This window comes from Nilaparvata lugens, chromosome 1 (genome assembly GCF_014356525.2).
Source record: "Nilaparvata lugens isolate BPH chromosome 1, ASM1435652v1, whole genome shotgun sequence".
NCBI classification, from domain to species: Eukaryota; Metazoa; Arthropoda; class Insecta; order Hemiptera; family Delphacidae; genus Nilaparvata; species Nilaparvata lugens.
The window spans coordinates 33,938,330-33,960,459 of NC_052504.1; the positions used below are offsets into that span (position 1 = coordinate 33,938,330).

Sequence of the window (22,130 nt, forward strand, 5' to 3'; positions counted from 1 at the left end):
TTGTTTGCGCTTCGTTGTTTTTTGGGCTTGATACATTGAAAATGATCTTGAGAACGTTTTCATTCTCGCGAGATATTCGTTTTATTAGACTTTGTGGAGGAGTGCCAATTTCAAATGCAAGCTGCCCACTCAACTCAAACAATTATTCTGAACAAGTGGAAGTTTAAAAGGATTCAGCACGGTATAAATGTATTTCACGAACTGTTGAGAGAAATTTTGAGATGAGTTGAAAAAGTAAATTATACTTTACTGTTTACTACGTTCAATATCAAAGTTGTAAACTTCTCTGATAATTCCATTAGTGAAGTTGAAGAAGTTGAACCAATTAGGATATCTGTATTTAAAAAGTTATAACCTTCTTGAAAATTGCTATTTCAATGTTCAAAATTTTCCTTGTTCTGATTTGTTATTCAATCCATAAGAATTTAAAATGCTCACTATACATTTGTTTAGAGACTGATGATGAATTCTCTTCTTGTCCAATGACTTTGAAAATTCACATCAAAATATATTCCGATTCAATTTGAATCACCAATCACTATATATGTATTAATTATAATATTGTCTTCAAGAAAACTGAAATAAATATATGAAAGCAAGATATAAGATAAAAGTAATATTATGACTCAAATACTTTTATGTAAAATTTAAGATGAAAAATGTACAAACGTGTTTGGAAGGTTTCATATGATCAACTCACACTAACCTGAAAGCTTATGTAGGGTTCTAACAACAGGATTGCTGTTCACTTCGCAAGCATAGACACCTGAATCATTCGATTTGACGTCTTTGATCGCAAGAACCCAAACATCTCCACCTGTAAATTCAAAAATGAAATTAAAACATGAGAACTTCAAATAAATCGAACATCTAATCCAAGCTCATAATCGCAATCGCAAATGTTAGAATTCATAAGCATGAAAATTGTTCAATAAAAATTGTTCACATTGGAATAATAAAACAAGATAGATTACTACTCTTCATGTATGCAGCAGAATTGGAATAATTAGATGACAACTTCATTCACATTGTATACAAGTTCCAGCAAACGTTCACAGAACTTCACTGTGAATTGGTACACACAACAGTACACTTTAATCAGTAGGCAGGAAACTAGACAGTAAACGAGAAGGTTGCTCGCCTCTTATACTGTTTATATTTGGAATTTAATTTGAAAGTGGTAAATCTTTTCCGGTTGTTGTGGCGGGTGTAGCGTCGGGTGTAGCGTCGGGTGTAGCGTCGTAAGTGAAAAGTTGTAAGACACTAATACTTCGGTGGGGTGTGTTGTGGTGGAGGTGGAGGGAGGAAGAAAAGGAGAGACTGTTGATGAAAGCATGACGAACTGGTACTTTGGCAGGAAGGAATGAAGGGTGTCTTATCAACTGCATACAGACGATGTGACGCGCTTGACGACCTGTCGCGACGGCCTATTTCTAAATCTTACTTGCCGTGGAACGCGCGAAATTGCATTCCTTACGAACTAGGCGCCCGAATTCATCTCCTCAATCCTGTTGTCTACACCTTCTTCCTCCTCCTCCCACTTCTCATTTCTCCCCCTCCTTACCACTGTAAGCTCCACCACTACTTTCATCTCACGCGACCCCCATGCAAATTTAACTGCTTCACCGATAAGAACATTTCTGCATTACCTCATTCTTGGAATGTTCCATGTCTCAAAGGCATACTTCTCAATTTGTGAGGATCAAAGAGGGAAGCAATTTGTTTAGAACAATTATTTGATAATACTGTAACAGGAGAGATACCACTGGAAACTATTCTATCAAATACAACCACTTAAGCTGGCTCATAGATCAACAAATATACATGTGTTAAGACGTATATGTCCTATTGAGAGAATGCGAGCTATCTAGCAGATTTGAAAAAATATCACGAGTTCATATCACATTAATGACCGGGACACACATATCCGACCCGAGCCCGAGCCGCGGCCCGGCCGAGTGACGGACGTACTACGGCGAGTGTGAAAGCTAATGCTTTCAAACGTGTAGGGACACATACTACCGCACCGCGTCAGCATCGTCACCGTGTATGTTGCCCGAGCCGTGCCCGCGCCGTCACCATCTAGTTCAGTTTACTTTTTGACGGAACCGGTGCGGGCTCATCTAACATAGAGAGTGAAAAACTGATTGAAGAGATCCGGAATTTTCCAGTTTTGTACGATCAAAGTGATGAGAAATATGGTTGAACGGAGAAACAAGTTAACCAAAAGTAAAAGTTGAACCAAATAATAAGTTAAGCCAAAGTTATAATAGACATTATATAATAAAATAATAAAATAAACAACAAAAAGTGTAAAATAAGGAACCCGTGAATTTTAAATTTCAAACTAAAAACGTTTAGATACATAAGGCGGAAGATAACAATATTTTATTGCTGGGATATTATATTTACGATACATGACTGATTGTGGTATGGTTATGCACCAAAATAATATATACCATCACAATGATTCTCATCTTATGTGTTCACAGGTAATTAGTTTAAAATTGAAAAATATGAATTTAAATAGGATGTAACAAGCTTTAATAGTGTTATATTATTAACAATAGTTTAACACATTCAAAGATCAGACCACAGTCTGTAGCTCTACAGAACTGAGACACTGCTGCCGCTCGGCTGTCGCTCGGATTTATGTGTGTTCTCCTACCACCATCACCGTGTCGCGGACGTAGCTCGGAACGGGCTCGGTGCGGTTATATGTGTCTCGAGCGTATACAGAGGTGTGTACAGATATCCGCGCTTCGAACACGCTCCGATCATGAATGTTACGCGAGATGTTACGCAAGGGTTCGCTAGAGGTTCGCAATATGTTCGAAGAATGATTGCGCGCTTGTCATATTGTTGACTTCGCTACAACCTAATCTCACAAATGTCAAACGTTTAATCCAGCTGATCGGGTGACAAAACTGAAAAATCTGGTGTGGTACACTCACACAACTTTCCTTGCTCATATTTGAAACTACGATCTGTATATGTGTATATATAATCGTTTTCAGAGTACTTTTTCTTTGTGTGAATTGTGAAATTCGATGATTTTTTTAGTTGTCATTTTTTTAAAGTCGTCAAAACAGCTGTTCTACAGATGAAATATCTCGACTATGTGTTCTATTTATGAACTGCGCTACCTACCTACCTCATGCACGAGAAGGTTACTAAGTCCATTTCCCAAGGATGGGGTGGACCCCCATTGGATTCCCAGAAAGAAGACTCATGCCAGTTGATAGAGCTAATGAATAACAGAGTATGAATTTTAAAAAATCTGGTGTGGTACACTCACACAACTTTCCTTGCTCATATTCGAAACTACGATCAGCCTTTTGTATATGTGTATATATAATTGTTTTCAGAGTACTTTTTCCTTTGTGTAAATTGTGAAATTCAATGATTTTTTTAGTCGTCATTTTTTTAAAGTCGTCAAAACAGCTGTTCTACAGATGAAATATCTCGACTATGTGTTCTTTTTATGAACTGCTCTACCTACCTACCTCATGCACGAGAAGGAGGTTACAAAGTCCATTTCTCAAGGATGGGGTGGACCCCCCATTAGTTTCCCGAAAAGGAGACTCATGCCAGTTAATAGAGCTGATAGATAACTATACAGAGTATGAATTTGAAAAAAATCGGTCAAGTTATTTTGAAAAAATCGTGAAAAACATGGTTTTTTAGTAATTATCCGCCATTTTTCTCAAGAATATTACGGAGCTCCTGCAATTTTCCAAGGAAAAAACTCATGTCATTTGATAGGACTTATGAATAGCTACCCATGGCTTGAATTTGAAGAAAATCGTTAGAGCCGTTTTCGAGAAAACCGTGAAAAACCTGGTTTTTGGTCATTATCCGCCATTTTTCTCAAGAATATTACGGAGCTCATGGAATTTTCCCAGAAATGAGACTCATGCCAGTTGATAGTGCTTATGAATATCTATCCATGGTATGAATTTGAAGTAAATCGTTAGAGCAGTTTTTGAGAAAACGGGGAAAAACATGGATTTTTAGTCATTATCCGCCATTTTTCTCAAGAATATTACGGAGCTCCTGAAATTTTCCCAGAAATGAAACTTATGCCAGTTGATAGGGCTTGAAAATAGCTATCCATGGTATAAATTTGAAGAAAATCGTTGGAGCCGTTTTCGAGAAAACCGTGAAAAACATGGTTTTTTAGTCATTTTCCGCCATTTTTCTCAAGAATATTACGGAGCTCCTGAAATTTTCCCAGAAATGAGACTTATGCTAGTTGATAGAGCTCATAAATAGCTATCCATGATATAAATTTGAAGAAAATCGTTAGAGCCATTTTCGAGAAAAACGTGAAAAACATGGTTTTTTAGTAATTATCCGCCATTTTTTCCGCCATATTGAATTGAATTTTATTGAATTTCTTATTGTCGGGTCCTCATGGTATAAGGACCTTAAGTTTAAAATTTCAAGTCGATCGGTTAATTAGGAATGGAGTTATCGTGTTCACAGACATACACACACAAACACATACACACACACACATACACACACACACACATACACACATACACACACACAGACCAATACCCAAAAATCATGTTTTTGGACTCAGGGGACCTTGAAACGTATAGAAAACTTGAAATTGGGGTACCTTAATTTTTTTGGAAAGCAATACTTTCCTTACCTATGGTAGTAGGGCAAGGAAAGTAAAAAATCGGTCAAGTTATTTTTGATAAAATCTTGAAAATATGGTTTTTTAGTAATTATCCGCCATTTTTCTCAAGAATATTACGGAGCTCCTGCAATTTTCCCAGACAGAAAACTCATGTCATTTGATAGGGCTTATAAATAGCTGTCAATGGTATAAATTTGAAGAAAATCGTTAGAGCCGTTTTCGAGAAAAACGTGAAAAACATGGTTTTTTAGTCATTATCCGCCATTTTTCTCAAGAATATCACGGAGCTCATGGAATTTTCCCAGAAATGAGACTCATGCCAGTTGATAGGACTTATAGATAGCTATCCATGGTATAAATTTGAAGAAAACCGTTAGAGCCGTTTTCGAGAAAAACGTGAAAAACATGGTTTTTTAGTAATTATCCGCCATTTTTTCCGCCATCTTGAATTGAATTTAATTGGATTTCTTAATGTCGGATCCTCATGGTATAAGGACCTCAAGTTTAAAATTTCAAGTCAATCGGTTAATTAGGAATGGAGTTATCGTGTTCACAGACATACACACATACACACACACACACACATACACACACACACACACACACACACACACACACACACACACACACACACCACACACACACACACACACACACACACACACACACACACACACACACACACACACACACAATGTTGGAAGTTGGGCTTCTTTCCTCCAAATTCTAATATGCTGGCACCAATTATTAAAAATGTTTCTATAATCTTACATTATATAATTTTTATGATTTACTAATCAATTTTGATAATTTTATAGGCTTACACATAGGTTGTAACTGATCCAACAAAACCGTTAACCGTTATCCGCGCATGCGCAATTAAGCTCGTAGTCTTTTACGCGCTCTGTTCACCTTCTGCTCTTGCTCGACCTGCAATCATCTTGCGATCTGCTCGTGTAACGTTCGTTTGCGGAGCAGAGCGTAAGTCTGTACACACCTTAAGAGGGAAACTTTGCTGATTGATATTAATTATTGCTCAATATAATCTAGTAGACTATAATTTTGAAATAATTGATAATAGTGTGAATATGACAATACAGAAGAATGATTTTCATTGTACTTCTCAATGATAATAATAAAAATAGAACATTATGAATTGTATGAGGATCATCAATAAGTGAAATTACGGTAACACTTATTCGAACTTCCAATTTGATTTTGATTTAGGAATATGAGTCTATTTTCTCTATATAAGATATTGGACAATCAACCTGAGTAGAATAAAGTAGCTAGTGTAAGATAGTAAGAAAAAAGTACTATTCACACGACAAGGATGATTCTAATGATAACAAAGTGACTCAAGAAACAAGCGGCCTGAGATTGAGTCATTACGCAGCACGTTTCCTGTCGCAACATATTAGAGCGCGAGAAAAATCAGCGCAACGTTGTGGATCACTGCCGTTTCATTGTCTAAAATACATTGTTTCAGCAGCGCAAGAAGATTAATTGACTCGGCTGCGTGAAGGGTGCTCCACACCGTAACCAACGGGTTTTTAGCGGCGGCGCAAGATATTGGAGCTGTTCTCGATGAGCACGATATAATGTGGAGGTGAGAAAGAAAAATTCTGCCTGAAGAAGATGTGTGGTGAAAGGGGTGTAAATGGTGAGGAGGAGGAAGAAAGTCGACGCTTGAGATCGGTTAGCAATTGAATGATTAATGACGACTGAGGACATTGAAACGTTGCCTGTAATGCGCTTTGTTCCCTCCCTGCTTACCTCTTCACCCTTCACCCATCGCAAACCACCACACAGGTTAGGGCCAAATCAAGATTAATACACTGGGAGCGCCGCGCCGCGCTTCTCCGACACTTCTCAACAACACAGAGCTGTTGCCAACCGATACGATGATTGCAAAAGGCGCTCGCTGATCTTCCGCAAACCACCCTCCCCACTGCACTCTGCACATCCCCCCTCCCAACCTTCGACCCACGTCCCAGAACAACGTCGGCACAAAAGTAAGCATCAGGTTGCACATCTCCTGTTGCTTTTCTTTACCTCCAAATTCTCCGCTACGTATTATTTACCAGCCAGGTGTAGAATAGCTCACCTATCGCATGGATGTTTTGCGATTTCAGAATAATAATACTGGTATGATTTTCATTGATGAATTCTTAAGGTGCGAGTTTCCAATAAATGAAATCAGTGAGCTAATGGTTTTAGATTAATATGTTCAATAACATTCTTGATTTGATAAAATTATTCAATAGATTCAATTCCTAACTCAGAAATGCCTAAAATACCGTGTCTGACAGAATCATTAAAAATGAAAGTACAGAAAAGAAATGACACCTCAATGTATCAAATAGATTATTTACAGCTAGACATTTTTGGGATTTCAGCTACAGAGACGCGTATATTTTCTACATTTTGAGTAGTTGTATATTTTAATAGTACTACTTGAAACATTGATGACATTTTTTCTTCAGATAAAAAAAGTTCATTCAAAACATTAATCCAATCACAATGTTAGAATGCAGCTTGTGGCCATTATAAATAAACATTATCTTCTTTCAGATTCATTAAGACAGAAAATCCCGTAGGTTTTCCTTATTCAGGCGTAGATGGAAACCATTATCTGTTCAAGTATTTTTTTTTTGTGAGTCATATTCACTTTTCATGCAGCAAGACAAGCACATAGAGTGATTACATAGAAGCTTCTGGTGTGGAGATCACTCTTATTGTTTGTATGGGCTTTCAAGTTTATAGGGCGTCTGAAAATTGATTATTAGTTGGAAGTTGTACGATAATCCTCTGGTGGGATCACCACCCCTGAAAGCTGCTTTTGGAAAAGTGTCCAGCCCAGGTGCTGCTAACAGAGATTACGCTCTAAACCTTTGTGATGGAAGCAGTATATAATAATTAATTTCAGACCTTTCCAGACTGCGAATTTCACGGTAAGGAAAACAAAGCCTTGCTATTTCCCGGTATTGAGCTCAAAAAAACAGTTTACACTCTATACGATGAACAGGAGAAGACTCATGTATTGAGTAATTTGAAAAATTGATATCTATCAAGGGTGGCTTGAAAATGATGCATCGATTGTTGTCAAATTATCGGGAAATGTGTTTGGGATCAATTTTCATCAAATTGATAGCGGGAGAGGTTTTGCATTTTTGAGGCGTCCCAGGGAAACAATGAATTTATCCTCTTCTCAAACAAGCACGCTTGTAGTCATCTCTTTGCATCATATTACCAATGCATATCCATATAGGAATATAATCCTGATACTTTATTTTCAATTAAATAGCAATAATATGATACTTTTCTGTTAAGTTTTATTGTGGAAGAGTTATATCATCAGATTCATCAGCAAAAGTTGAAATATGATATTCAAAACTCTATATTAAACAATCCATCATTTGAAATTGCAACGATTTAAAGAACTTGTCCTCAGAGCGATTTTATTCTTTCCATTTCGAATGTAACATACTCTTTTTTACTGATTTCGATTGCTAACATGAGCTCCAGCCTTGTGCGTGGATAATGAAGAAGGTGATGATGACAAGAGATGAGTGGACCTACAGCTTTAGATTGGTTCCGAACTTCCGAACCAACGGAAGTCTATTTTTAAACTCATAGATGATATAAATTTGGATTAGCCGGCTCTTCAAGAGTAGTGACAGGCGCATGAATCTTGGCTAAGCGATACGCTACCAGTGCATCCCGCTTCCAGTATTAACAATTTTCCACAACCAGGTATCATAACTGTTGTGTTGTACAATAGTAGTTTGAGTTTCAGTTGAAATAAACTTATAAATGATAGATATACTGTATTCGAGTATACAGGACATCGATGTGGGTTTTAAGTGGAACGAAGAGCATTCAATGAATGAACAATTACGTAGTAAAAATTCAGATTGATATAGTATTATTTTATAGTTATAATTATGAATCATATATATCAAAAGCTACATGGGAAAGAAAGAATATTATTGCGTAAGGGAAGAGGAACAAGAACGGAGAAGAGTAGACAAAATAAGGGAAATAAATGGAATGTGAAGAAGGGCTTGAAGGATGAAAAGGAGGATGTAAGCTATAGAATAACTTACAATACAGCAAAATTATAGATGAATTTACATAATATAGACTAAGAAAATAATTATTGAACTGTATATGATACGAAAAAAGTAATTTGTAATAACTAAAGATAATATTGTTATGCATCTACATAAATTGGCGGAGCTTTGGACATATCAAAATCAAATCAAATTTATTTATTTACCAATTCACTACAAATTCACAAAATAACACTTATCAACTAATATACATTGGTGTGGCTGGAAAAAGAAGCCTTGAGCTCCAGCCACGAGTTCGAAAATATTCTTTAAATTATTTGTACATTTGCCGTGATAATATTCTAAAATAGGCTACAAACTAAAAGATAGTAAACCAAAAACCAAAAATATGTATAAATAAAAACAAAAATCAATTCTTGAATCAAAAATCAACAAGCCCAATAATAGAAATAGGTAGGCTAATATAGAAATTATAATAATAATAATAATAACAATAAAAAAAAAAAAAAATTCTTCTTTCAGGTAATCAAAAAAAAAACCAAGTTTAAATTGAGCGTGTTAAAAACAAGTTATAATTATAGTAATTTAGTTTTCGATTTTAAAAAAGTAATTCTCTTTTACCCAGGATCTTATTTTATTTAATTTATTACTTGTAATTTTATCCCTAATGAAATCGTCTGGTATTCTATTTATTAGCTTATCGCTCTGGAACTTGAATTGATGATTGCTGGTTGTCAATGCAGTGAAATTTATACTGTAAGCACTTACACTTGCTGGTCTTAAATTGTAAGTGACATTGCGTTGAGTAAATAGATGTGTATTTTTATTTATGAATATAATTAAGTTTGTTATGTACGTTTGGCGAAGCGTTGGTAAGTTTATCTCATCAAATATTAGTCTGCTAGGATAGCGTCTTGGTCTTCCTAGCGCAGCCCTGATGATATGCTTTTGAATAGTAAAAAGTTTATTGAAATGGGTGTCAAAGGCTGCTCCCCATACTTCTATATTGTAGTGGAAGATTGAGTGAGCATATGCATTGTAAATTGTTCATTCTTCAATATCAATGTCCATTCTTCGGAAAGAATATTCAAAATATCCTTCCCAATAACTCTACCAAAACGTTAATTTCATCAATTCAACTAGGGATTTATTTATAAATGGAAATATTGTAAAAGTTTTAATTGATATTAATATTCAAGAGAAAGAAAAACAGAAAATTAATAAAGTAAAATAATTATATAGGTAGATAAGATCAAATCATTGATTGATAAAATGGAGTAGGCTGAAAGTAGATCAGGGTAATCAATTGTAATATATAGTAATATACAGCAGTATGCAGTGAATAATTAAAATAACATGAGTTTATATAATATATAACATATAACATATATATATATATATATATATATATAATTATATCTATATATAATATATAATTAATTCTATAACAGGTTTATAGGTTTGTATTGGTTGGATGGGTGAGGGATGGTTGTCATGTGATCGTTCTAGGGCTGGACAGTTTCAGTCATTTGTTCTAAAAGATGTTTTTTCAAAGTCAGAATGAAGCTCGCTCGGCTCTCGATGGACGTGATAGAAACAGGAAGTGCATTCTATGCACGATAGGCACTGACTAAAAAGGATTTTGTGAAAATAGTGGTTCGATGGTTGGGTATCCTTAAAGTACTTTCTCCGGTTCTAGTATGTGAAGCATCTATCCTCCTACCTTCAGACACAAATTTGAAATCATCTTTGAAATAGTTCGGATTTCCGTATTTCAAGATATCTCTAACAAACTTGACTATTCGAAAACGTCTTTGATCGGGAAGCTTCAATGTTGAACTGGCAATGTGCGCAGGGATGATATGTTCATGACGTTGAAGAGAGTAGACGAAACGTAAACAATAATTTTGGCAACGCTGTAGTTTATACCATTGATAGATGAGAGAAGGAGAAAGAGAAAAAAGAAAGAGAAGAAGAAGGGGAAGTTGAAGAATATATATTTGAAGATGAAGCAGCAAAGGGATAAAAGAAAGATCGAGGTGAGGGAGTAAAAATACTTGAAAGGGAATAGTCTTTACATAGTTTGCTCAAATATTGTGTAGGCATGGGCCTGCTACTGCTACAACATGTGAATGGTAGCAGAAGGCTGGTCTATTATCTGGTTTGATAGGATGGTGGCTTGAGGGCTGCAGCGCATGTGCGTGTGCGCGAGTGCACATAAACAAAGAAGCAATTCCATTTGCAAGAGATAGCAGCGGCATGCAGCTAAGCGTGCCATGCACCTCCATTTGGCGGTCAAACGACTTGTCCTCAAGGGCTCGTAACCCCTCTGCCCCACTCACTCCACACGAGTATTTGCACTAGCTCCTCAATCGAGTGCATGAGAGGCCGGTCAATTGCCAACTGAGGAGTAACCGTGTGCTGCTGCATTTTGAGCGTCGCTCAATGGCAAACGGTTCTCAATTATTGATCGCAAACACTATCTTGGTTACTGAAAACTATCGACAGATAGGGTATTTAAGAGACATTCAAATTAGTAATGTTCTTCCTCATATCAAGTAAAGTCTGTTATCTCTATTTAGTAAGTATTGAAACATAATTGTTGATATCCCACATCAATATCACACCAAATAATTGGATAAATAATATAACCCTTGTGGAGTAGGTCAATTTCCACACAGAAAACACTAAACATTTAGAGGACACATTATAAGAAATTTTCATTGTAACTAACTATTGTATGTGATTGTAAAATATCTAATATTTTCTGTAATTGATGTAGTAGTTTTAGTTTTTTCTGGAAAATAAACATTTATTTATTCATTTACACAATCTTTTTATTTAAGCTAAGGTTCAATATTAGAATTGATAGAAATTTGCAGAACAATTACTTTGTTCAAGACAGTATACTCCTTAAAGAATCTGCTATCATATTAGATCGCTCTTTAATATTACAAAATTCAATTGTGTGTGAAGTTTTGTTTGACCTTGTAGAATTCATAAGGACGGCAAAAATGGAACGTCCAAAAATCGATGTGTAACTGGCATCAGACATTCGGGAACAAGATAGGCAACACGCTTAGCACGATTCAGCGTAGTGCACTTTTTAATCTATAAACTACCTCCAAGAACACAAAAAATTGGCTTTTTTAAATCAGTCATTTGAATATTTGAAAACTAATCACTACTCAGGAAACGATGTCCCAAAACTATCGAAAACCATTATAGAGTTGTATCCAAAATCCAACTACTCATCAATATAAATAAATAAATAAATAAGTCTCACAAATATTTCTTGAACTGCTTAGTTACTGAGATAAAGTTCACATTAACTGACGAAAGTTTTGTTTAAAACTTTCTATTTTTAATATTATTTTAATTATTTAATTATATATTTATAATTTTATTTCAATTATTTTTTTCATTTTTTTCTGGCTGATTTAGGTAAGATCCATAGTGAAATCTTTATCATCCTCAGATTTCAATACAAATATTCGCTCAAAACTCGATTCTGAATTTTCATGACTTCATAAATGGATGAAGAAAGTTTAGAAATTTTTAGAATCCGGGAAAACACTAAGCTTACAGTGTGATACGGATGCTTGCTACAAACACGGGAATTTAGAGGGAAAGGAGTTTCTGATTCAGAATTTATAGTATCCAATATCCCGTGTTTGAATGAACTTAACACCTGTCCAAACTGTTCCACGAACCTTTGACACAACAAAACAAACAAAAGAAACCAGGAAAACGTGGGATTCACCTCTACAAGAGCGCCAGGTAATCATTTTGCTCCAGTGATCATTATTTTCCTTTCATGTGAAAAATTAATTACAAGTGTTTCAGTTCTCGAACATCAAGAGACGAGCTCTTTGTATCCTAGAATGTAGAGGAAGCCAATTATCACACCAAACATCATTCACTCCCTGAAAATTCTACCTTAATTCCCGCAAGCTGTGAGTGACTTTCAAGCCTATTGATTTACTCCCATGTTCAATGGGGAGAAAAAGCTGCATAAATATTAATTTGATCATAGAATTGTGGTATTTCTCAGTGCCATTATTTCTCAATGACTTGAATGAATAGTGATAGTTTAACATTTCAACTAAATCAGTTAACATTCAATAAATGAACAGAGAATGATCACAAATAATTTTGATAATTATATTGTATAGGTACTGGGATTTAAAAAATGAATATTACTTATCTTTAGATAACCACTCTTTCAGATTGTAACACAGAGAATAAAAATCGTCAAGTACGTGATTTTGAAGAATTCATTCACAATTTTGTATTGTAATATTTTTTTAATGGCCATAAAAATTGAAATTAAAAAGATAAATATTTTTTGATGTAATAGTTGAGTGGTTGTCATTGTCAATACAAAATAGATAGATAGATCTAGCCGAATAATAAGGTTTTTTTGATTTCCAATATTATAACAATCGTTAAAAAAGAATCTCAGCATCATCCTTATTTCTCAGCCCGGAATAAAATAAATATCCAAAACTGAATTTCGGAGAGGATATAACGTAACTTTTATACGATGTAATATAGTGTAAATAGGGGTGACGACGGTGGAATAGAAAATATTGCGTGATAAAGAAGAAACAGGGATACATCAGAACTCGCTACCGCAGAATGCATTTTCGATGTAGCCGGGCCTCGCCACCTGAAAGTGCCTTGCCTACCCACAGTCACGCCCATCCTTCAAAACAAAGACGGTTCTCTCTATTCGATAAAACTTGATGTATTCCATTTTTAGTTTCCGATATAAGTGTAACAGTTCAGTTTGTAACAATTCAGGTTCGAATAATGTGATTGAATTTGCACCATATAGAGATATATAGTGATTGCTTTGTTTCCATATTGTTTGTTTATCTTGATATTTCAATAGTGGTGATTCATGGAAAGTTCAAGAGCGTTTAAAGTGGTTCCAGCCTCATAATCCTATACCATTAAACGAGGAATTTCTGTTTATATGTTTAGATGTTTATATGTTTGTATTTCACCAGATCCCGAAACCGGCTCTAACGATTCTCACGAAATTCAAAACATAGTAGGTTTATAATATAAAAATTCGATTACACTAGGTCTCATTCCTTGGAAAACTCGCTGAAGGACATTAAATGATAATTATTATTCATCCTTGGAAAAACAGCTGATAATAATTATTTCGTCGTCTGTTGATGATGGAAGTGAGTGAGCGAGTTCATGATGGTGTGTGGGACTGTGTGTCAAAATTATGACTCAGCTGTTGAGCTTTTGTAATCATCCAATCAGGTACTTAGTGCCGGTTGCAAGAAAGCCGGGTTATTTTTAATCCTGATTAATTCCTGTAGAACCATCTTTTTGAAATGGTCTTCTCTGATTTAGTTCACGTGAAATTAATCAGCTTTAAAATTTGTGCAACTGGGCCTTTGTAAGGGAAATTTTTGCATTCCTCTGGGAATTAATCTCAATTCACTGTGATTAAATAGACCATTTCTGTATGAACTATGAAATATTATTATAATTTCTTCTTTCGTAATAAATTTTTTATGCTTTTGTACTCCAGAGCGAGGCTCGGTCCCCGATATTAGTTTTCGGAAGAGAAACAAAATGAAAAATCATATAATACGAAACTAGATGATATAGGTACTACATAGTTGAATTCGATGATGTTGTCCCAATTATATAGATAGTACTGATTTAATGACAGCAAAGTGTTAGTATAATACAGGATTCAATACAGTACAGTATTTGATACAGTACAATATTAAATCTGTACTGAACCTTCTCAGAGAAAATTAGACCACTTGAATCTGTTAGTTACCTCAGAATAGAAGGGAAGAGAATAATTTGTAAAGGCAATGAATTCATATCTGATTTCAACAATGTTGATTAATTTATTAATAGGTTATTTGCACTAGAATAAGAAAAAATTGATAACTAGAATGACAGTTTTGAATGGTGTGAAGGAATGAATTATTCAGCACAGTTGGCCTGGTAGTCAGGAGCATCAACATACTTCAGTCTGCTCGTACCTCCTGGTCGTGGATTTGAATCCCGCCGGTGTCATGAGCTTTTGATCATCTCATTAATTCAACCCACTCACTTTCCACTACTCAAGCACAAGCAAAAAATCTTATGTGGGCATCTTCCAGAAAAAAAACTGAAATGGATTTAGCAAGAAATTCATATTTGATCAAATCGTACGATACTTGCACAGTTAAATTGAGCGATCTGAGTTTGTAAATCATAACAAAGTATTCAAATGAGGCACTCGAATATCCGAAAGTATCTCATTCATTCACAGTTTACACACAGTTTATTCCATTATGTTCCAGTGTAACTGTACCTGAACAGAGTGACACTGAATATGGTAAAAAGGATTATAACATGTCTGAATAGCTAGACAATATCACAGTGGTTCATCATGTTTGAATGTCAGATCTTACCATACAAAAGTCGAACGTATTCGTATCTAGAGTAAAGCCGAATCAATAATATGAATGGGAATTCATAGTGAATGAATTGTAGAGTGATCATGAGAAATTTAGAAACCGTAAACAGATGAAGATTGGGATGCATGAGTGAAATTGGAAAATTTTCAGAATAATTTGTAAATAGGATCAAAATATTTGTGTTTTGAATGAAGCATGCAAATTATGAAACATAACTATTACATGAAATTCCAATTTCAATGCTGTTAACCACCTGGAAGATTTGTGCTACTGCAAATATTGACAATTGGGTGAACAGCTAGAAGGGAATTCAAAGAGAGCTACCATACAACAATTATTTGCCAGCCCAGCAGATTATTTTCGAACTTCTCTCTAGCTGTTCACCCAGTTGTCAATATTTGCAGTAGCAGAAGCAGTAGTTGGTTGGCTTACAGCATTTAACTTTGTTTTATTATTATTTCATAATCATTACCGTTTGGACAAATAATGCTATCTCTCATTTATTTCCATCAATAAAGTCTTATTGAAGATTAGAATGACAGATGATTTGAACTCAGTTTATTCATGTAGCACAGTTTTATAGCACATAAACGTTTTATCTTTATATCAGTTTCAATTTGTTTACTCAGTCTATGCTAGAATGAAATTGTGGTCAGACTAACGAATGACACCATAGGCAAATACATCAGAATAATAGGTCATACATACGAGTAAGAGATTTGAATTATTGAACTAAATTAATGGTTCTTGATTAGCCTATTTTTACTTTCCTTGCCCTATTACCATAGGTAAGGAAAGTATTGCTTTCCAAAAAAATTAAGGTACCCTGATTTCAAGTTTTCTATACGTTTCAAGTCCCCCTGAGTCCAAAAACATGATTTTTTGAGTCTTGATTCTTGAAAATTCGAAATTATTAAGATAATGAAATATAATAATTATCATTCGATAATGCTAGAAAATTTAGTGATCAGAAAATAGACAAATAGATATTTATGAAGTGGTAGTTGTGATTGAGCCTACCGTCGTCATGCAGTATCTGAATGCGTTTGTCGGGCGTGACGCGATCGTGGCCGGCAGTGAGAATTCGCCAGCGACGCGTGTCGGCGTCCTCACGCTTCCAGATGACCGTGTTGTTGCCGACGTCACGCACCACACACGTGATCAGCGCGTTGTCCTCCTCGTACACGTGCACTGGGTGGGGCCAGCTGTCACGCCCTGACGTCCCGTCCTCACCGGCTGCCAACGGGCCTGCAAGCACACAAACAATCAAATAAATGAACATTAAAAGCTTGTTAAAATCGATTTAGGTTATCTCATAAGATAATAAAATTGATGGTGTAAGTGTACGTCTAGTGCCAACATACCTGTAATCAAATTTTTGGTTGGGATCGATTTAGTATGTTATTTTGAGCACAAAAATTAAACGGCGGTCACTATTGTTTTTAAAATAAACTAAGTTCAAAATAGCAAAATTTTACATGCATTTAACCTATGAGTAGCAGCCATTTTGATTATCGAAATCATCAAATTATGATATTCCTAATCTAAGTTTCCCTAACCCGAAGCTTTTCCTAACCTAAGCTTTCCTAACCAAAACTTTTCTAACCTAAAGCTTTCCCTAACCTTAGCTACTTATGGCAGATACTTATAGGTTAAATGCATGTAAAATTATTGTGCTACTTTGAACTTAGTTTATTTTAAAAACAATAGTGACAGCCGTTTAATTTTTGTGATTTTGTGCTCAAAATAATATATTAAAAATCGATCCCAACCAAAAATTTGATGACAGGTATTTTGGCACTGGACGTACACTTTAGCCAAATTGATTCGATTCGACAAAAGCAAAGGTATGAACAAAACCAAATAAACCAAACATGCATTTATTGTGGTTATATTATAAAGCTGATTCTATTCAATTGATTGATTAATTTCGAGGGTTCTTGAATCAGTTGATCAATCAGGGCAATTAATGAATTTCAATGCAATATACGTTAATTATATTCCATGTAGAATCCTCGGTAATTATTTCAAACGGACACATCAGGTATTTAAGATATACTTAAAGATATACTTACTGTAAGATATACTTACTCTATTCCTTATAAAACTTATGGATTTGATTACCTATGTAATGATATTTTATTCAACTTGGAACAACAATTTTTTCTCTGCATTTCAAATATATTAATATTATTTCTAAAATTAACGTTCTTCACTCATCAAGCAGGGAACCCACTATGCCGTCACCGTCAGGCGCCGTCCGGCACCGACCGTCACCGTTGCGTACCGGCAACATTGCTTCGCATTGTTTTAAACGAACGGCAACCCACTATACCCGTCCGTCACCGGCCACGACCGTGTCCGTCAGTCACCGTCGGCCACCATTGCTGTTTGGGGCATTCTTGCCGGATAGCCGGTCCGTTTTTTATCATTCTTCCAGTCGACATTCAACTATCAGTGTAGTCACATCGCCAGTGTTTTGTTGTAGTGCGCCTTTGTTCTGTGAGCGATGAGTACGGACGAAATGTTGATAGAGGCTATTAGGGAGTATCCCTTCCTGAATAATACTAGTGATAATAGTTATCACGACAAACGTAAATGGAATCGCTAAAAAAATCAAATGAAAAAGTAGCATGACATTTATAAATTTACTTACTTCAGTGTCAAGGCCAGCCGCTCCTCAGGACCTCACGGAAGTTACTGTTTTTCACTGGGAATTTCAGAACTCGAGCAATTCGTAGAACTTGTTTGGAGTCATGCGGAAATATAAAAAGAACTTGGCATCGTCGTTTTTCAAGTCGTCAAACAAATGATAAAATTCACCATATTCGTTTCTTCTTCTGAAGATTTCGTGCACCCAGTACCTATGCTTCCTCCGCTTCTGTATCTCTTCTTCTTCAGCACATGCTGCGGCTATTACTAGCAATTCCTCGTCTGATGAACTCCCCATCGCGACTGATGCATTTCTTCTGGTTAGCTCCGGTTTCTGACGGAGCTAACCAGATGGGCAAGTGGGTTATCGCCGGAAAAATGACGGTGAAGGCGGCGACTGACGGTGACGGTCGGTGCTGGACGGTGCCTGACAGTGACGGCATAGTGGGTTCCTGCTTCAAGGTTATGCTTATGTTTTCCAAAATGTTTTTTCTCATATAATTACTAAACCGATTGGACAATCATGTGGTTGCCTAAATCAAAATCATAAAAAGGAAGGGAAATTTAAATTATACATTCAGTTTGACCATGCTGTATGTAATTATGATAATTCTTTATGTAATTATGGTTGCTCTTTATGAAGGAAAAGAATATATGTTATAACACAATATTTTTAAAAGTGTTACAACGTGTAAAATTTGTGGGGAACAGTGCAATTTGGCCAAAAAGTGAAATAGGCCTACTAGTGATCGAATAGAAGTTACCATACCTACATTTGGTTTTGGTGTGAAAAAGGCCGACTTCCCTGGCTAATTGGTTGAGTTTCAGTTTAAGAAAAGATAAATGACGATTGTGAGGAGCGCAATCAGCGCATCCACTATTTCTTGAGGCGGCGGTAAGTAAGGTTTGGTTTGGATGGGTTTGGTGAAATTAGTTTTTCCTTTTGCATTAGAGTTTTGAGTGTTAAGCTGCGTTTACACCAAAGTTATTAACAAAATGTTAATAACTTAATCCTTATAGATTGAACATAGCTTATCATACACATGATGAACATAATTATGTATTTGCCAAGCTCCGTTCAATCTAATAGAATCTATAATGATTAAGTTATTAACATTTTGTTAATAACTTTGTTGTAAATGCAGCTTGAAACAGTGAATTGACAGTTGTCACAGAAGATTTTTTCGAAGTGTTTCAAAAAAAAGTTAAAAATACCTGATGTGTCCATTGGAAATAATTACCTCAATAGTACAATTTCAATATTTGTCGAAAGTTGGAAGATCTCCATCAACACTTCGAAACCATATCACACTATCAAAAATAAGTACCTATATAAATTACTATCTATCAGATATCACACTATCAATCACACTTGAGCCCGGTTTTACAAGGCTGGATTCAGAACATTCGAATATGGTCGAATTCGGTACTGTTTTCGAGAGTACAATATTGATTTCCATGGCGATATTTACTATTGATAATTCCAATGCACAATTGCAAAACATACCCGACTTGACCATGTCCGAATGTCTGACCGTGCTTAATAAAACCGAGCATTATTGTTTGATGACATTAAAATTGTTGAATGTATTTGATTAAATATTTGACCGTGTAGTGAGCCTCTCATTTAGATAACAGGAAGGTGCTATTGGCAAGCTATCGGAATGAAGAATTACTTCATTGATTCATTGATTCATTAGGTAGTAAGTAGGTAGTAGGTTTGTTTTTCGGTTCGTGTTTAAAAATTTCTTTAATAAGTGAATATTCTCTATTTTAAAAATAACTGAGTGTTATAAATTATTATTATTCTGGTATTTGAAGCATCTGAATTTTAAATATGGTTTGTGTAAATACTTTTGGACTGTAAATTTTATAAAAATCTAGAAGCCATAACCTTATTTCGGACTTTTAATGTTACCTAAATTTGGTAGAGAAATAGTACAAGGTATTCTTAGTTTTTTTTCTGAGCTTCATCGTAAAAAAGAATAAATGAATAAATAAAGATGCATGCATGAGAATTCCACACATGAGAAGAATTAAGCCGATTTTTAATACATTGTAATGTAGATGATTCGCTTAGTAAGGTCATCATTGTCTAATAACTGCATCAAGTTCAGACAACTATGGTTTGAGATTGATTGTCAAAAATAATTACTCCCATGTTGCCAGTGAAATAAAAGTTGTACGGTAACTCAAAGGCTGGTGAACTGACACAAACGCTTGTCACCACCAGCAAACCACCATGATGGCTGGTTAATGAGGCAAAATTGATTTTCAAAGTAACCCAATGGTGTGTGCTCATTTTGCGAGTGCGGTTGACCCCCCCCCCCTCTCAACCCTCTCCCATCCCGATGGCGAACGGATGAATGAATGAAGACGGGCGCTGAATCAGCATTGAGCAGTTGGCAGTTGAGCAGGTCACTATTTATCCAGGTCTGTCAGCCACATGTCTGTGTGAATCGGCAGGTGCTGCCAAGGATCAGCCGGCTAAAGTGACTGGCATTAATGACGCTCACGGCCCGTTACACACTTTCATAAGGATAACCAAGATAAAGCAGAACATTCAAAGGATTTGTCGCAGACGAACTTTGTTCGCACGCTGAAGGATGAGAGCCATTCCTATTCTAACCAGGTCTGCATTAGGCAACTGCATCAAATCGCGATGAGGCATCCGCACCGGCTACTGCCATCGATTAGTCGGTCGATTCCTATTCAACTCGTAATCAGTTTAAGATAAGCGGCAAACTTTGCTACCAAATTGAAACACTTCTATCAGATTAGTGGTGGCTCAATATCGGCAGTCTGGTCTATTTTCTAGGAACGAGGCAGAGCTCGATACAGATTCCACCATCAAGTTTACAAATCATGAAAGCTGGCAACCAACATTCCATTGAAGTTCTAGAGGCTCTAGGCTACTCTGGAAGCACTGCTCCAATCACTATTTAATATTTTTCTATTTCTCCATAAATTATTTATTGAGTAATAACACAGTTTGAGTATCTCCTCTGACTGACATGATTTTTTCTGAGACTGTAACAGGTGATGATGCTTGTTTGATTTTTTTTTCAAATGGTGAATTATTGTCCTATTAGTATCTTAATCTCTATGTTAATTCATAGACCTCTCTTACAATACTTGAAGAAAAATTGAAGTAGAAATTTGTCATAAAGTTTTTTCAAATTCCTGAATCTGGGTGACATAATTCTTTCTCTTTTATATAAGTTATTGGATGATAATTATTATTAAAGGAGAAGTCATCATTGTAAAAAATATTTATTATGAGAATGCACTAGGAGAAAGAGTACTTGAGCTTCTGGATCAATTGGCTGGACTGATTTGCATCGTGATCAAGTGCAAAATTGAGTGAAGAAGGCTGTGAGTAAGTGCACGAAATTGAATTTGAAGCAGTGAATCATCGACGAGCGATTCCCCTTATAGAAATGAGGCTCCCCTACATAATTCTATCTATATAGCAATCCCCCACCCCCCTACGAAAGCGAGGAGCAGCACACCGTTGGCCAGCATTCAACTGCCTCGATATAATCTTGCAAAGATGGCTCAAACCTCTTCAAATTTCAATTAAACTTTATTCCGGATAAGAAGTAATATCTCATAAATATTCGCAGACATATTATCTCTTTGAGCAGTCTGCGTTTATCAGCACAGAGGGATTCAATCTCCTGGAAATAAATTCTATTTGCTTTTTTAGCCAGATTTAAACCTCGCCCCAACTCTGCTAGGATCGTTGATTCACTCCATCTCGACCATTTAACTGCTGCATGTGGCTGCTTGCTTCACTAATGAATAATGAAAATTTCAAAAGGAATGCCTCTGTTTTTGACTGAAACATTTATATTCATCACAAATTCTGGGAACGCATACTCTTCAATGAGATAATTACAATAATGGAAATTCTACTTCGTTGGAGCATTTTGATGCTAAAATTACTGAAATGAGTCTTGAAGGAGTGAGCATTATAAAACACATTCATACATTCAGCTTTTCGAAGCTAGCCTACTCTAAAGAGGAAAATCCCCTCATCATTATTATTGAATGATTTAGACTTATTCTGAGTTGAACAGCAATATCGATTCCGGTAGAAGTTCCTAGTGTTGGAACGGATAAATTTTAGTGGGACTTGAATGGAAATTACGAGTTCAACAATAATTACGGTACGTGGAAAAATACGAAACATTTAAATTGAAAGTCAGAATTGAAAAGAAAGCTCAGAGAAGCTGAGATATATCCGTATCAACACTAGAGACTCCTACCGAAATCGATATTGCTGTTCAATTCAGAATA

General features: G+C 35.7%; 1 protein-coding gene across 1 annotated transcript in view; it reads right to left on the reverse strand.

Annotated features, from left to right (window-relative positions):
- The window catches only part of LOC111044522 (Ig-like and fibronectin type-III domain-containing protein 2), a 325,827-nt gene that overhangs the window by 38,173 nt on the left and 265,524 nt on the right, over positions 1-22,130 (reverse strand). Inside the window, exons 7-8 of the mRNA XM_039423891.1 lie at positions 16,197-16,424; positions 707-817 (exon numbers count right to left, since the gene is read on the reverse strand). Of these exons, the coding sequence (XP_039279825.1) occupies positions 707-817; positions 16,197-16,424 (339 nt within the window). The remainder of the gene's footprint in view (positions 1-706; positions 818-16,196; positions 16,425-22,130) is intronic.